The sequence below is a fragment of the Cynoglossus semilaevis genome, chromosome 13 (genome assembly GCF_000523025.1).
Source record: "Cynoglossus semilaevis isolate Cse_v1.0 chromosome 13, Cse_v1.0, whole genome shotgun sequence".
Lineage (NCBI taxonomy): Eukaryota > Metazoa > Chordata > Actinopteri > Pleuronectiformes > Cynoglossidae > Cynoglossus > Cynoglossus semilaevis.
The window spans coordinates 13,725,804-13,744,204 of record NC_024319.1 but is presented as its reverse complement, the minus strand read 5'-3'; the positions used below and the strand labels follow the sequence as shown (position 1 = coordinate 13,744,204).

Sequence of the window (18,401 nt, the reverse complement as noted above, 5' to 3'; positions counted from 1 at the left end):
AATTCACACTGATCAGCTGCAAACGTATGATTGTTTTCAACATCATGGCTCGTAATTGTATTGACTTTTAAAGCTACAAGGATGAAGAGAATAACAAAAAGTCAGAACGGATGTGCAGAGATATATTTCTCAAATCATGTCCATTTTTCTGGTGTTGTAGCCACAGTACCTTTAGCCCAGGATAAAAACAATTGAGAAAGTGGGATTGTTCAACCACAACATATAATCTTACTACTGCCTGTTGCTAAATCTCACACGTTTTATCTTTGAAACCAAAGAGTGTTCATAGAATACTTCATCAAGACAAACACTTGACTAACTGGTCAGTCCACAGAAACACCCAGAAATGTTCATCACATGACTGGATTCATATCAGAGTGTCAACTCTATAGCGATGCTTGGTCTAAGGTAATGGCTGAGGGACTCAGGATGTGAATATTGTCCAAAGTCACCAGTTATACTATTCCATATATATATATATATATATATATATATATATATATATATATATATATTGAAGTTGAGCAGCATTTTAAGCAGAATTGCATCCACGCAAGCTCCTACACAAACAGGAGTCAAGGTCAAATATATGTAAAAAGTGAAGGTGTAGTCCTAGCACTGTTACATCTCGTTCAACTGAGCCGTGTCACCATAAAGCAATGACCAAAAAAAAAAAAGACTCAAGACTGTTGGCTTTGGCAGTCAAGTTAGCGTTCACCCCATGACCCTGTGATTTATTTAAGAGGCTGGTTTTGAAAAAATGTGTTCTCAGAGCCTGTAAAGAAGCAAATACTGGACTTTTCAAATCTCACCATCTCCCATCTCTGAGTGTCATAAGTTATACTTGGTTTTATGAATGTTCTGACATGTTTTTTCCCACTTTTGAAACCCTGGCATCCAACCTTGACCTCAGCCTGGGTTTTGTGTAAACAAACTCTTCAACTTGCTTTTGAAGACTTGAGTGCAGTAGTTATCAGTAGAGGATCAACTTTTACTCCAGTCTTCATTAACAGACATTGACCTCACCTCACTGGTTTATTTGTTTGGAGTAAAGCTCATAAGCTTAAGATGACATAGCATGATCTGAACAAATATATACGAGATTAGTACTTTACTGTCAATCTTGTCTCCTGATACCAAGGAGTAAATAGATGTTATAGTTTCTTCTCTATTTTCCTCTAAATAGGATTATAATTAACAAAGTTGTGATTAGGTTCTCTTGAAGAAGACCTGAAATGGTGATTGAGGCGGTAACGTCTGAAGGCAGCAAAACACTTTGTTTTCTGGGGCATCATCATCATCTTGTCCTGCAACCTTAGTTTTTAGAAAAACCTCCACGTCCAGCTTTCAGTTTGATTAGGTGCAATGAACATAATGCGTAAAAACAAGATGCAGTTTATACCAGAAGCAGAGCAACAAGGTCTTAAAAAAATTGCATAGGCATAATTTTTTTTAATGCAATTTTCTTTGCAATTCATTCTCCAGAAGAGCAGTATGCTCCCTGAGATTGGTTTTGTCAGCTTGACTCAGGGCGACTCTGCTTATGTGTTTGTACACGTGGCCAATAACATTTCTGCTTTGTTTGTGAATGTCAGGTTCGATTGACTCCGGACACTGAAGTCTCTCCTCTTTCCATTTGGAGCCACAAACATGGAATGTTGCTAAGTATAACCTGAACTTTCTCAGTTTGCTTCACTCATTCTGCCCCTGGCATTTTGGAGATTCTGACTTTTAAATGACCACTCTGTCTTTTTTCTCTCTCTCTAACTCTTCTTTATAGTAAACTGTGACAGCAGCCCACGCTCCAGACCATCCTGTCTGGAACTCTGATGAACAGGGTGTAGAGCAGCTCCCCTCATTGCTGTTATGGCATTAAGGGCTCGGAGCCAGCCCATCCAAATGCTGACGTCACCTCCGACCCCTCCACCACCACTTCTGTGCACTGCAATGAGCAAAAGAAGGAGAGGGGGAAAGAATAAAGTGATTGGTTTAGCGGCCTCCGTCTCCATGACACATCATGAACATAAAAGTGCCTGAGGCCTAAATTATCACATTCACCTTAACCGTGCACTTTCAGATGTTGTTTTAGAGACAAATCCAAACCAGCAGCACTGCCTGTGGCTAACAGTCCTCCTGACCACAATCACTGTCACTACTCTCTGGACAAATAAATAAACAACGTCAGGACAAAGGTCACAGAGGGAACATCTACAATTCCCTTTGTGTTTGCCTTTTAACCTTCTCTCTCGAAACATATACAGTAAAAATATAAATTTGACTCGGGTTTCGGTGATGAAATGGAAACTCGACTCGCGTGCGTTTTACTGACTTGAGGTCGGAGATCTTTTCTTTTTCATTTCTCTCCTTGGTATTTAAAGTGTACAAACAGCAGCTAAGTGAACTTTTGCCACGGGAAAATGGGAGGTGTGTGTGTGATGTGAGGTCAACCAGACTGAAGGTAGAAATACTGTTGTGTTATTCAATCTGAATGACTATGAAATCCCTTGTTGTTAATGTATTTCTGTTTCTGCCTCACGAGTGACATGAACAGAACAGCTCTCATTTGTAATTTCCAGAAATAAATAAAAGATTAAGTGCCACACCTAGTGGCTGAAGGGGGTAAAGCATTCAGAAGTTAGGCTTGAACAGTCATTGGATGTGGCGCAGTGACCTGACTGACTGATAGCAGGCTGGAATCCTCCCTGGAAAAAACATTACAGTATTGTTGACTTACCTGTATAAAAATAAAGTTAACGTGTTTTTGGAAGATATTTCTAAAGGTCTCATTCAATCTGACTTTTCGGTGGTTAGAATTTCTGGAAACGGTCATTCTCTACTGTGGACGTGGTCAGCAGCAAATGTCAATGGAGAATCACTTGTTTGTGACCCATGGAGAAACTCCTGCTCCTTCTGACCACCTCACACTAACTCCACTCATGCGGTGGCGTGTGTCAGTGTAAAAGGGCTTAGCAAAGAAGAAACAGTTATCCTGTAATAACTGAATAATTTATTCGTGTTCCACAATTACAGTCTCTGTGCCGATTACCATTGATTTATTTCTAAGGGGAAGGGGGAGTCAAAGTGACAGGACGGTTGACTTGTGAGCCCACCTCATTAAGCAAATTATGCAGATCTTTTTTTTTTTGAGAGGCCTTTAATTATTTAATATCGTCAGTGGAATTTTAAAATAAAACCCAGAGAGTTACTAGATCATTTTACGTCACTCCTGTTTTCTAATGAAATCCTCAAGTCATCCAGATCGCCCGCAGAATTATATTAATTACCATAACCCATAGGGGGCAGAAAACATGTCACACTAAATAGTTTGGATATGATACTAAATATAAAGTCTTCATAATTGTTTAAATTTCGAAGGATATTTACAGGGTTTCCTGCTCGCTAGGACCCAGAGGCAGACTCTGGGATGATTGCTCACGGAGGTGGGGTGGGTAAAGTGGAGGGGTGGGGGTACACAAAATGTCATCTTCATCATCCTAAATAAGAGGAAAACACAAAAGTGGAAATGTCCACACGTGACGGCAGCACGGTGCTATATGAGGGAAAAAGCAGCAAGCATCAGGACCAGTGTGGAGTCGGTCTCCGCGCAACCTCAGCAGCAGCGCGCAAAACCAACTCCGTCTCTCTCTCGCTCTCCCTCCCTCCTTCTCTCCCCCTCTCTCAGTCGCCGGTCTTTCCTTTCTGCTTAAAAAGCAACAAATGTGAGTTCTGCTTCTCCAATGGGACCAGACCGAATGAGGAAACGCAGGTAAAAGGAATTTAAGTGTTTGCAGAGAGGAGGAAAGGAAATCCCCCTCCACTGCTGCCACCTCGACCTTTGCGCGCTTGTGGGGGACACAAGTTTCTCACACAAAAAGGGATGCTGCGTGTTCCAGAGCCACACTTGCACTCAGAGAGAACCTAAGGTGGACCAGAGCGGAGTTGGCTCACACTTCATCTGAGGCAAGGTACTGAGACGTTATCTCACGGAGCTTTTTTCTCCACTTTTACGCACGGCTGCGCTCTTTTTTCTAAAGGGGGCGTTTGTGCGGCACGCTTTTGCCTTTGCTACTATTGCGATTGTTCCAACACATTAACACACAGAGGACTTTTTCCTTTTTGTTCTTCTAATCCGCCTTCTACCACCTCTAGGCATCACACTTTAGAAAGGTGTTGATTTCGTTATAATGTTATCACAGTAATCTCCTTTGTCATTCTCCCCGCAGCGCACCCAAACAGACACTTTTGACTGAGTGAAAGGATCAGCGCGTCCCGTAAAATGATCCCAATGGGCGACGTGATACCATGTCGCATCTCGTCTGATGTTTGACACATTTGAGCAGCGACAAAGGAAACTGGGGGAGGACATTTACAAACTCGGAGAGTTGAATCCAAGCCCCGTTGGCACCTTTTTTTTTGCTGGAGTCCGGACAACAGATCACCGTCCAGATGCAGTTTCGACTCTTCTCATTTGCCCTGATCGTATTGAACTGTATGGAGTACAGCAACTGTCAGGCGCCGTCGCACCGCTGGAGGAGAAATAAAAGAGGTAACGCAGCCGCAGCATCCGTGGAGTGGGAACTTTCACAGATGCTTACAGGGAGTTTGTGTGGGTCACGGGAGGCAAAGGCACAGACCTAAGCTCTGTTTCTCACACTTCTCCCCTGTGCATGTATTTTGAAGTTTACACACGCACATTTACACATGCGTTCATACACACGTAGAGGGCGCACAGCGGGCGTGGAAAAGTCAAAGTAAAACCACGTCCAAGTATTTATAAGCCACTCCAGTTTGACAGTGAAATCAAACAGGTGAGACCTGTCCACACTGTAATAAGTAGAACTCTGCGCCGAAAGACATTTTCAATCCAAGCCACAATTCAATCTTTCAACATCTGGTGCGACTTATTAACTTCATGAAAGAACATTTTCCACATTATGTCACGACAAGCAGCCGGTAGCCGATGCGTAAAATGTGCGCAAAATTGGCCAAGCGCGCGTGGCTGACCAAAATTAATATTAAAACATGTTGCGTCAGTGGATTGGCTTATCATCTTTAAACTCCTTTAGCGCCACTTCCCGTCGCTGTGGCCCCAACAATATTATTTACATGTGAAACTAGTTTTGAAAAGACTGCCGCTGCGGTTCTGTTTATGGAGAGGAGAGGGTTATACACAAGGGGAGAGAAGAGGAGAGGAGAGGACAGGAGAGGGTTATACAGAAGGAGGGAGGAGAGGAGACGGTGGTCGTGTTGTAGGAGTGATTTAATAAACAGATACGGAACCCCATTCCCCTGTCTTGTGAATTGCACATTTCCAGCCCGGCCCCTTTAAGCTGGTTTTAATTGATCTCATAACCACTTTGAACAGTTGGTAGGAAGCCCGCATAACAATCGCTCAGCGGAGGCGCAGGAGCTGAGGAGGGGGATCAGCCTCTTTGTCAATACTACTACTCCTGTGAATGAATGAGGAGACAGAGGGATTAGGACAGCAGCCCCCGCCGACTCCTCCTCAGACCTGTGACACAACACACTGCCAAAAACCACAGAGTGACCGTAGAAGAGTGACCAGCACCAGCGGTGAGGAGGGAGTAAAACGGCTAACTCCGTGACGCACAGTATGGAAAGGCGTTTCAGAAAGGAAAAAAATAAATAAAAAAATCAACAACTTAGGAACAGAGAGATGGGGTCTTGTAAATTTTAAAGGCAATCACAGATTTAATCATATGCGCTGCGTGCCAAGGGTGAACCTCCACACTCTGCAAACTCTCCACTGCCCATCTGCAAATAATCAGGCAATCACTGCGGGGCACTGGCGCACACACGTTTTTCTGCTCCTCGGCGTGCTTCTCTCCTCTTGTACTGTGTGATCTTAGATAGTGTGCAGGAGATGGAATGCGGTTTTCTTGGCATGACCAATGCTTTATTGAAACGGCGGAGGGTATTTTGGATGGCCGGGCAGCAAATCACAGCCTTTTCATTTGTCCTCAGGGGTCTGTTTATCTACAAATGTGGAGGTTTGTGTGAGAGAGGGGGGAGGGGGAAAGAGAGAAAGAGAGGGAGAGTGGTCATGGTGGTGGTGGACGGGAACCAGCCAGATCAAGAGGTTAACTTACACATTTGACCTCAAGAACAGCTTTAGGCCAAGTACTATAAAGTACACACAGTCACCACCAGCTCTTTGAGCGGATGTAACACTTGTCAAACTAATCCCATGCAAATGTGTACAGGTTTTAGCTTTAGGTTTTATTGTTGTTCTGGAAGAGTAAGTAAAGTGTGTGTGTGTGTGAGTGTTTTTGTGTTTGTCTGTGTTTGGGGGGTGGAGGGGGTAACAGTACTTTGGGCCAAAAGTACCATTCTAGTAAGGCAGTGGCCACCAGCCAGGGATTTGGTATTTGCTTCCTTCCTTTATTTATCACGGTTATATTGAAAGAAGCATGTGTAAGAGATCTCTGTCCAATAGGCCCCGAAATGCTTGAATATTTTTCTAGCCCTCAAGGTTCTTGTGACAGCTTTATATACAGGCTGTCTGGCAATGCACAGAGAGCTATCCAAACCATTCAGGAGTGTTGAGACCCAGACACGTTCGAAAACTCAATTTGGCCACGCGCCTCTCCCCAGGCGCAACTATTTTATGCTTAACAAAACACGTCCTGCATAATTTAAGAAACGTCTTTTTCATTTTTACATGCACATAAAAAAAGTTTTGCTCTTGATATATTGTACGCACGTAGCCGCACGACAGAGCGAGGTGCAAGGGATGGAGCTGCCATTATAATTAGGGAATGTCAAGGAGAAAAACAGCCATTGCGAATGACTGGAACCCGCTGAAATATACAGCAGAGAGGAGATTGGGATCTTTGTGTGGTTTCAGGGCTGATCTTGACTTGCTCACACACTGCATGGCACAGCCCAGCCTCCCTTGGCTGTGGTGACTGTGCGTACACATTTAATTCATGTAAAACAGATGACAAAACATATTAAATTTACACCTCCTTACCCCCCATCCTGCCCACTAGAAACAGGGAAACGTTGCCAATGAGCCCCGCTATGATACAATAGTTAGACACAAGGGTATTACATTTCATTTTTATTCTCTGGCTAATGATGCCACCTGCTGACTACATAAAATCAGGCTGGAGTAACAGTGCTGCCTGAAGGGAAGTGAGACTCACAGTGAGGTGCTGCTATGTTTAAACAGGTAATGAATAGCTAATAATACTTGAGACTGGTGAAAAGGTGCTATGTGATACCATTAACTCTTCTACATCTGTTCTGAGATGGCAAATTTGAATTCCCAGCAGGCCACAGCACGCTTCACATCATGTTAAGCCTTTGCTGTCTGTTACTTAACTCCACCCTTAGTCTTTTCTGAAGGACAAAAGTGATTAGATACTACCAGGGTGGTGGCGTTTAGGTCGGACATGCATGATTTTTTTTTCTGCTGCTAATAGAAGCGGGCAGCAAGGGTTTGTGATGTCAGCGTTTGATGCTTAAGTACGTAGAAAACTGTGAGTTTGAAGTGTCTGACTTGTACTTCACCGTCAGTTCAACACTCAGTCTGTGTCAGTTCATTTATTACGTTGGTTTAGTGATAATATGACAAAACGATGTTTTTAAATCCTTCTTTGCATCTTTGGATGTAGATAAGTCAATTCAAGCAAAGTGACATTTTTTCCCCCCAGCTCTGTAAATCAGGGTGATTTGTGCTGAAAGGTTATACTAAGTCCCAGGTTTGTGGGTGCAAGTGTTAATGTTGGAACCTGCTACTTCAGTGCAATGCAATATGTTGATTAAGTGGCTGACGGGGGAAAAGAAGCAGCACTTTGAGAGGCTTATTTTAAAAGCGGCTGTGCCTTTGGAAAAATTAACAAATGGCTCTTAAGATGGGTAAGATGGTACGTCTGCCGTCAGGGTCTCTCATATGATCCCACCAAATTCATCACCTTATAAAGGCCGAAGTCTCTTCTGCTTTCCTCGCCCACTGAGGTTGTGCCAGTTTATCAGAGGTCGTGGTGGTGTTGGTGTGTGTGTGTGTGTTTGTGGGGCCAGGGGGGAGTGAGGAGAGAGAGGGGCGGGGCGGGGGGCATATTTAAGCAGATCAGTTGGAAAATGTCGAATGTGAATAGCATCACCTGAGAGGGATTACAGCGGCCGAGTCTTGACCTGAGACTGAGATTCAGCGTCAACGAACAGAGCTTTGTCTTTTTCTCTCCCAGGCCCAATCAGCTAGCCTTCTGTTAGCGTGAATCTGTGTGTGTGTGTGTGTGTGTGGGGGGGGGGGGGGGGGGAGCAATCAAAGAACATTACAGTGATATGTAAAGGTCCTCTACAGGTGCAAGCAACATATAGCATCTTAAAAAAAACAGTACATCCACATGCTCCCCTCCCTCCAGCCTCACTTCTTATACTAATAACTCTACAGTCTGTCTTGTGGATTATCATGGGGATCACATACAATGACTCACTTGTGTGCTGTATTGATAAATCACATTAGTCTGACCCAGCCCAGGGATGGAGTCGAATAAGACTAGCTCCTTGTTTGACCTACTAACCCATGCATGTCGATTCTGGCCAGTAACACAGTTCCTGGTTCCAGTCACAGAGGTATCAGATGAAGCTGCTGAAAGGCTCCTCAGTGTGTCCATGCCACGCTACACTGCCGCAAAAACACAGCACCAGAAAAAAACAAAACAAAACAAAAACAAAACATAAAGTTACATGAACTTCCAAGTGGAGAAAAGACATGGAATAGGATTCTTATGGACAGTATGTGACAAGTGTGAAAATGGGTGACTTTTTTTCTTTGTCATTTTGAAAAACAGAAATGTCTGTAGTGAGTGAGTTGCTTTATCTTTAAAACATATGTACACATATGTTCTTTTTTGTTTTTAGTCATTGTCATCAGCAATAATTCCAAACAGATGTTACGCTGCCACACCGGAAGAATTCACCCTTTTCGGAAATGTGAAATAAAACAAAATCATTTTCTAAAATCATATAAAGTGCCACTCATTTCCTCATGGTAATAGGAAACTCCCAGGCGGAGGACAAAAACATCAGTGTCCCCTAGAGCGTGAGGCTGGTTTTGTAACCCTTACCTACGTTGCGCACTCCCTGGAGCAATTATACCTTAATACTTTCCTTATAACGCTATAAATATGACCGGCCAATTTGGTCCGATGCTCTTAAGTTTATTGGGCTGTAAAAAAACTCTAATGTGGGAATCGTTTCCAAGTGCCACACATAAAACAACAACACAAAAGGAGCATTTTAAATAAATGACTCATGCATGGGGTTTGTAGGTAGTAGAGCTGCCCAGAGCAGGACATGGAGCTCCTCAGGCGTACACTAAAGTACACTTCCAGAGTAACCTCTCACATTACTGATACACACCTCTCTGAAGAACTCCACAGAGGTACTGACACAGACACAATAGGCTTTCATTGTTTCCCCCACAGCAAAGGTGGTCAATGGGGTAGTTAAAATGGCCAGTTTGCCTTGTTGTTGTTTATAAATAACAGCCGTTTGTTCACACTTCACCTAAACAGAGCAGTAAATTAACACCGCACAGTTGTTCTGCAGCTTTTTTTAATTTGCTTTGGAAGTTTGGAGTTATACAAGGTTGCTTCCACTTTTGTGTGATGCTGCAGCCAGAAGCCGTTAGTGCAGTTTGGCGCGAAGACTGGAAACAGCTTAGTTAAGCGTATATTAAGAAAATCTACCTGTAAAGCTCACTAATTAATACATTTTGTTGAGTTTGTGTAATCTGAACCAAAAACATGAAACATTATTGTTTTATTACTCCTTGGCTTGCTGATGCTGGTGGGCTACTAGCAGCGCATACAACACAATTACTGCTCTTAGGCCAAGAAATAACTCATAACCTTCTAGAACACGCAAACTGTGTTGTGTTGATTCTTCAGTACTTTCTTAGCGTATACCATTTTACTGTGTTCATTTAATAACTCAAGAAAGGCAGAAGAGGATTTCCTCAGGGCTGAGCCTTTGTTCAATCTGATCCAATGTTCAATGGTTTCCCCCCCAAATGCACACAAAGTTGGTCTGGAAGTTTCATGTAGAGTAATTATTCTGTTTGTCACTCTGGTGTGTTGTGGTGTCTCTAAATGGTTTAGTGCCTCTAAATCACATGTTGCTTGTGCACAGACATCTAAGCAGTGGTAGCTCATGAGCTTAGCATAAACAGTTGATGAGCAACACCTTGGTGGAAAATCTCTCTTTAACATTGGAACCTTTTTACAGCGTCCTGTAGAACTCCAAAATCCAATTTGACCACAGTGCATATGGCTCTGTTGAAGGTTTAGCTTGCGTGAATAGCAAACAACATTAATGATTTGCAAACAGAAGAGGTAAGGATAACTCCCTAAAGCACTGTGGTGATGGAATTCTGCAAAGTCATTGTCAAAAACCAATGTTCAAACAACTGTAGTTAAAACACAATTTATAAAAAATAGTTAACAAATGAAGTTTCTTTAGTCCAGGCCATACAGCAGTTGACCAATGCTCATTGGTTAGCTGGGTGTGGCTCAGGATGGACCAAATGACTATGACTGGCTGCCATGCTTCTGCCAATTAAAATATAAAATTAAACAGTTTTGGACATATGATGAACTTATAGATCACTGCCATCTGCTGGAGAGGAATGTAACCAACTTTATGCCATTGCAAAATACTGTATATAGTACATGTGCAGTGTCTGTTGGCTGTACTCACCTGCGTTTATTGTTTTCTTCTGTAATTAATAATAATATATCAGTATTTTGTGCTGACTAATAATAAAATGTCGCCAAAATGTCAAACTATTTCATGGCGTGTAACGTGATATTAAACTTGATATTCAACGTAGGGGATTCATTGACCCAAGAGCCATTTGAAAAAATCTTTAATGTCTGGTGTAAGAAAAGGCAACACTGTGTATTTGCTCTTATTTGACTTGTCAGTGTGTTAGTCCCTGTGCGTGCTGACCAGTACCTACTTTGCATCGATCTGCAAGGCCTGGAAATCTGAAACTTAAGAAGGCCTCCTGAGAAATACACCAACGTGTGCTGAAACAAACACACACACACACACACACACACTGACTCCTGCCTTAATGCTTCCTGCAGCAGACCCCGTCGGACTGGCTGCCACCCGACGACGAGTTGCGAGCGGCAGTTCTCAGATCACTACCCCCGTGCTCACCCCCTTAACGCTTGACAGATGGATAGAAGTCCCCTTTTTCACCCCCTCCCCTCACTGGTTTTATGGGACCTCTAATTATGTTTACACACCACATCAAAATAAAGCTCAGCATGCAACGTCTTTGGTATAGAACGGAAGTAAGCTGGTCAGATGCAATTACAGCAGCCCTCCGTGGAGCTCTCCTGTAATTTAGCGTCCTGTGCATGGACATGGGGAATTAAAGGTGAAGGTGCTGCAGCCCCCGCAGTCGCCCACAGAGATGTTACCAATGAGCTGTGTCCACCCAGGATCAATGAAAACCTGTTGCATGTACACTTTGCTGTAATTGCACACTTAATAAAACAGAGAGCACCTTTGTTGTTTGCCAATTTATTTATAAGGTTGTAAAATGGGCAAACTCAGTTTAATTTGGAAGCTGTGTAAATGGCAGGTTGGATTAGTCTTAAAGTTGATTTACTCACACCAGGGAGTCTGTTTTTTGTTTTTTTTTTGTTAATAATTTAGCTACGGATTTGGTCCCTGTTATTAATTGTTCATCCTCAGACTAAATAAAGACGTGTCTGTGAAATTAGACTCAGACTAGTTAGTGTAAGGGCTTGGATTGCTGCAACAACTGGGGCTTACAGGAGATTTGGTTTGTTGTATTGGGCATGGAGCTGTGTTTAGACTGGCTTCTTCTTCTTCCTCAGAGCTCTAAGGCCTGGCGATGTGATGAAGGGTATGGCCTCATGGCTGCCTGCGGAGTGCAGAAGCAACCGGTGTGTTTTTAATCAGGAAGAGGGCTGGGAGTCATTATTGAGCCTCGATGCTGAGCTCATTGTCTCCCTGACACCCACTGTGGAAGGAAGGGGGAAGACAAGGAGTGAGAGCTGGGGGTTTGTTTGGAGGGTGACGTTGAGTGCATTTCAGATGTAAAGAGGTCTCTGAGGGTCATCCCCCGTAGATTTATGTGGACAGAAGAAAAGGAGAGAAGAGGTTGACCGTGCTGGGAAAAGGCGACGTTCAGAGGATCTCAGTGATGGGACTTAACATTATTTCTCATCAGTCTTGTGCTGGTGTCGTCAAAGCTTTTAAAAAAACTCAAGAAACACAATTGGAACATTTTCATAAATCTTTTTCTTCCCCTGTCTTCGTGGGCTGCTCTGTGTCTGGGTCTCTGTCAGCAGATCACCCAGAAGAGGAAAAACATTAACACCATGCACTTTGGTGGCAATTTTGAAATGGAGAAAAGAAGCAATAATTTGCGGAGCGTCTAACCTAACTTCATCAGATAGACTCAGAGTCAAGAGTCTGAATAAGCAGTGAACCAGAACAGATAATATTTGTTTAAGATTGTGTTCGTTTGTCACAAGTCGAATCGAATCTTCGTCAGAGAATTCAACAACCTTTACTGCACACGGAACTCTTGTCTAGTATCCTGCAGCTCTGCTTTGAATCCTTGTTCTACGTTGTTCTAACACTTGTTTTACTTAATGTTTTTACTGCTGTTGTGAGGTCTGTCTGTCTCCCTTCTACCATGTAGGTTCCTGTGTTGATCAGTGTCATCAGTGTCATCTGTGTCCTGTGATTACTTCGTTCGTTTGTCTCACTCATGTCACCTGGTGCTCAGGGTATATATACCTCCCAGTCTTTGTCAGTTCCTTGTTCAAAAGTCTCTGTCATTGCTTGTGTTTTGTGCTGTGAAAACTGTTATTTATTTGTTGTCAGTAATTTATTTATTTATCTAGAGAAATTGACAGGCAACATATTCATCAAATTCTGTGGCAAAAACAATTTAACTGCTGTGCCAGAGGTGGCATGCAGCATAAAAACCCAGTGGGTAAGTTTCACTCCACCCTGATCAGAGGTTGACTTTCTGCTACCTATCAGTCCAGTTCATGCTTCTCTTCACCTGTCGCCAAATGCACACAAAACTCAGTTTGCTCCTCCGAGGCCCCGGAGTTCCTCTGCTGCAGGGCTCAACCTCCACTAGAACTGACCCAGCCCTGTTCCTGTTCTTGTGGCTAGATTTTATTTATTTTTGTAGATGTTTGTCTTGTTGTTGTCTGTGTTGACTTAAGCTCATGTATGTTTTTTGTGATGTGCCCCGGCAACATGCCACAGTGGATCATGACACACACACACGGAAGAGTGAAATGAGCCAGGAAAGGAGTGAGAAAGAAAGTCTCTTTGTGTGGCAAATGTGTAAGCTGTGTTATGATTTTGAACGCAGCACATTTTTATGTTGAGCTTTGTCAGCGGAGCACATCAATTGTGGTAACTGCTTTTGATTTTTCTTCGCCCATCAGGGTTTTCACACTAATTTTGTTTCAGGAACCAGACAATGAAACAAGGCTGTGGTAGAGACAAACACAAGACAGAAAAGTATAAAGCTCTAAAGTAAAAAAAAGAAAGAAAAAGGCATTCATTAACATTTCTTAGATTCCTTCACTCTTTCTTCCCCCCATGTTATGCACTTGTATTACATCTTGGCTGACTTCTCCTTAACTGGATATTATTTTATTTGGACCGAGGCCAGAGCTTAGGTGCAGCAGCTTTAGCAGTGTAAACAGCTGTCACCAGCAGGAGTCATAACTGATAGGTATCGTTGGACAGAGGTCACTTGTAGTTTACATGTTTACCAGCTAATGGCTTCAGGGATGGTACTTGGTGCTGTAATGGACAGTAGTCAAGTTTAATGGAAAGTATAGGGCTGGGTATTACTGGGTATTTAACTGTGGACTCACATATACAGTACATGTACTGTATGTAGTAGAGGTGGTTTGAATTTGTATTTCTGTACAACATAGTCAATGTGGTCCACAAGAGTGTAACAGTTGACCTTATATGGTGTCCACCATAAATTGCTCTCCAGTGCTGATGAGTAGGATTTTGAATTTGATTTAAACCACATTCAGATTCTCTGTATCAAATATGATATGTATGGGAATAGTCTTATTTAAAAATTTCCAGAGGAAAAAAAAAACAACACCTGTGGTTGAGTTACCGCACAGTCTGCGCTAACAGCAGCCAGTACATGACGTGATAATTTACTGCTCATTTGCTGCAGTAAACACTGCGGCATGCAGGTACAAGACAGGTACACATACTCGGTGCATCTGACTTTTTTACGACCCTGTGCCACCCAGAAATTTTTGGATGATGGTCCCCGTTTGTTCATCCAAAACCTATTTTTTATCACATAGCTCAACTTTTTTTTACCAAAGTTCATTTCTCTGTGGCAACAGATTGCATTTCAGCACCCAGGGGTGTCATGTTGTAGTTGAATGAAAAGGAAATTAACTTTGCCCCACGCTTATTGGATGTTCATTTTTACTTCATCGGCTCCTTTCTGGCCCACGTACAACCATCTCTTGTAGCTAATAAAAACATTTATTCCAGGTGTCTTTTAAAGGGCAGTGTAGAGAGAGACAGGTTCTCTTGAGAGCTGAGTGAGGCCTTTCAGAGCCAACACAAGCCAGTTACTGTTAGGGGGCTCATACCAACCCTTCAGGTAGAATTTTGTGGTAGTATGAGAGCCTGAGGGCCAACATGTCCCTGACACCTGCTAAAGCTGGAGGTAAGGCTGTCACATTTCACCAAAGTTTAAACATTCATCTGAACTTCAGGTTAAAAGTTCAAATTTGAGGGTTAAAACAACATTGAAGCCCATCTCAGGCTGTCTGAAGTATTTATTATTACAACCAGCAGAGCGTCATGGACACAACTTGACCTAAATTCCCCCTTTGCTATTCCGTAAAAAGGAAAGTGCCACTAATATATTGTTTTGCTGTTAGCATGCAAGCACTGTTTGCTGACGATGAATGACTCTGTGCCAGTTTAAGAACAGCATTCCGATCAAGAGTTCGGAAGAAGGTAACTGCAGTGGATTAGGGTTTGCAAAGATGTCTCACATTTCATTGAAGAGGTGTCTTCAGTTCAAATCTCATGTTTTTGGATATTTTCAGAAAGTCGTCATGATAAACGAAGCAGGTGTCCACACTTTGACTTCTTTACATGATGCTGTTTCTCTTGAGTCAAGGTGTGAGGCGGAGGTGACTACCTTGTTAGCAGGTGCTTCCTAGTCAGTTAGAACTAAAGAAGTATAAAGGTGTGAGTTCAGCCCAGTGACTAGTTCAAAACGTCCTAGGATAAAATGAACTGGATGACGGATAATTTTTTTTTCTATTCCTGTTAATAAGCAAATCTGAATGTTTTCTACTTGTACAAATGCAAAACTAAAGTATCTACAAACAGATGTATATGGAATGCGTATGTAGACAGAATGACGGAAGTGCAGTTTAAAGACTGACAAAGTCACTACTTTTCAAATGAGTGCTTTGAGTTTGTGTGTATAAGACAAACGTTTTAGAAATGTCTGGTGTGTGATGTAGGGATAGTTTGATTTAGGAAAGAGATGCAGCTCTAATTGGAGGTGGCTGCTCTCATTACTACACAGAACAGCAGTGTGAGTAAACTCCATATCACCCACCTGTAGAATGACTTCACCATGACTGTATCTGTGTCTCCAACACAGTAGACCTCAGTTAGGTGAGAAAACAAGCAAAGTTGTCTCCTTTTCCCATACAAGACGTGTGGATGTAGATATTGGATCCAGTCAACAGGATGGGGGAGTAGGAGAGGAGGAGGGGGTGAAGCTTTGATGTTTAGAAGTGTTTTTTTTTTTTTTTGTGGCAGACACCATGTGTGAAAGTGAGACCATGTCTTTGCCAACTGTCCCCTGTGGTGCACTCCACTTTTGACCCGGGCGATCACCTCAGATCTCCCTGCTGGCCTCTGCGGGCGAGGAAGAGTGTGATGCTGTTTCTTGTTCAAGGGTTTCATGGTTTGAAACTTTGTGGCAGACGTTCATGTTCCTTTAGATTGATAGTCCCACCAATTTATCAAGAACATGTCAAACGCCAACTCCTCAGTGGAAGAAGTTCTTCTACTGTTGATGACGCCAAATGTCTTGTTTTTTCTTTCCTTTAAACCAATGTTTAATCAATTGGTGGCAGGCAAACAAAAATGCAGATTTTTACAGCATCGTACTACTTTTGATCCAGTTCAACAGCGAGACACTCAACCTGCACTTTAATCGCTACACACATAAAATAAAGTTACCAATATTTTTGCCAATTAGAATAACGAGCCTCATGAAACTCTAATTAACAAAAAAGAGGTCAATACTTCTATCCCTTATAAACTTATACCTCTATGTAAGGTTTTATTAATGACCACTTATTTATTACCACTGTTTTGATAACAATTCATAATCATCTGCTATGTCTTAGAGGAGCAACCAATGGTCAACTTTTTGTTTTTACTGAGAAAGCACTGGAAGCCTATCAAAGGGACGTTATGATAATAGCCTTTACCTTTGCAAGGTTGAATCTGATTACTTTTTCGCTGTCAAATTCGTCCAGCTTCTTATAAAATGTATTTATCGGAATGATTTGGCGGCTGCGACGTTTTACAGCATCAAAAGACTGTACGGCTGTGCTTCCTGGCAGGTATGAAAAATATATTCCGATCAAATTCTTTTGATTTCAGATGTGTGAGCTGTGAGTGGTGGAGAGTTAAGTCAAGGTGATGAAAAATGGGAGAAGAAAAGTCAGGTTAGGGTGAGGAGACACACCAATCATATTTGGGGTATAAAAAATGCCAGGCATGCCTGTCTGATGTTACTGATCCACACGGTGTGGATCGGTGTCCTGGTCCAGGTGTTGGCAGCTGGTCTCACTGTGTGTGTGTGTGTGTGTGTGTGTGTGTGTGTGTGTGCGCGCGCGCACGTGTGAATCATTCAATTACTAGACTTCCAGCACATTCAGCAACAGGTGTTAAAATTAGGTGTGAGGTTTATGTGTGATAAATTACCAACATGTGGGATAATCAGAGCCACTCCACCCTTTTCCTCCACCCACCTCATTTTCTTTTCCTTCTTCTTCTGTTTGTTCTAAGGGGGACATTTTTTTTTCTGACAGACTTGAGGGGAGTCTAAATACTGGAAAAATTCACAACGATCAGCCTTTTCCTTTCTCACTTTCACCTTTGGCTGTCTGTACTTCATCCCCTGGCTCTGGGTGTTTTGTTATCATAGGACTAAAAGTAACATCTAACATCAGCACGGTGTTCCTCAGACTCCTGTCTAGTCCTGTCCAGTGTGATAGATGAAGATAATTTCTTAGGAAATATAGCTTTTTTCCAGGACACTGACGGAAATGTGTGTCTATAAAAATGTGCCTTGTGAGCTTTTAAAAAATAACTTATTGCATGTAAGGTCCGAATAACCCATGAAGTAATTTTTGTAAATAATCCACAATCGTATGCAATTCTTCTGAGGTATTTCTGTATTCATTCAAAACTTCCTTTAGCTAGCTGAAACATATTTTTTAATATTATAACACTTTACTTTTGCAACTGCATGGCAATGTCCCTGTCATATGTATGGTCTTGTGTCAGTGCGGCAAATATGTTTTTTTTTCTACAATTTCCTCCCAAAACGAATAAATCATATTAATCAGGAGACAGAACAATAAATCACAGCTCTTAAATATGGTTTATTCTTTTTAAATGACATGTTTTATATTTAAATAATAGATTGGACCATTTTGGGTCATTTGTCTAAAAATATGAAATTGCAAAGGCCACTTGGGTCTCTGAACTAATCATTTCCAAATGCAGTGTTGTACATTATAACCGGACTCCCATACCAGAGCCATACAATAATTTATTACACTCCATGCTCCACATACCTTTGCAGCTAAACAGCCTTTAGTTTGGTTTTGTTTGAGGCCCAAATATACTGTTTAAAGACAGACATATATTTCACCCAGTCTGGTCTTCAGAAATATTAAACATGCCATAACTTCACTGTAATAATTAACATAAATTAAAAACACTACATTGCAGTTCTGTTTTAATTGCTAACATCCATGTGCAACACCACATTGGTCTTGGTTTTGTGGAGCAGCACTATGACTTCCCGAGCAGTGCTAAAGATACTTGTGGGACATTTGTGAAGAGCAGCGGAGTTGTAGAACACATGCTCGTCCTCTGTTGCCTGTTGGGCTTAGACAGAGATTAAGTTCGTCCTCACGTGTCATTGTTCAACTGCACGGTGCTTTCATTCCCGAGGGTATTAAGGATAGGTCCTGTTTGCACCTGCACTGACCAAACCAAGCAGAGAGCATAAAGTGAGGATCAGCATGGAGACGATAAAAGAC

The 18,401-nt window shown here is 42.2% G+C and overlaps 1 protein-coding gene across 2 annotated transcripts in view; it reads left to right on the top strand.

Moving 5' to 3' along the window:
- The first annotated feature begins 3,457 nt into the window (after nucleotides 1-3,457).
- The window catches only part of rspo2 (R-spondin 2), a 54,188-nt gene continuing 39,244 nt past the window's right edge, over nucleotides 3,458-18,401 (top strand). Inside the window, exons 1-2 of one of the 2 annotated variants that reach the window (XM_008323766.3) lie at nucleotides 3,458-3,965; nucleotides 4,224-4,546. In XM_008323766.3, the coding sequence (XP_008321988.1) occupies nucleotides 4,447-4,546 (100 nt within the window). In that variant the 5' untranslated portion in view covers nucleotides 3,458-3,965; nucleotides 4,224-4,446. Of the gene's footprint in view, nucleotides 3,966-4,223; nucleotides 4,547-18,401 lie in introns of those variants that run through there. The other variant, NM_001319823.1, reaches the window with a different exon arrangement.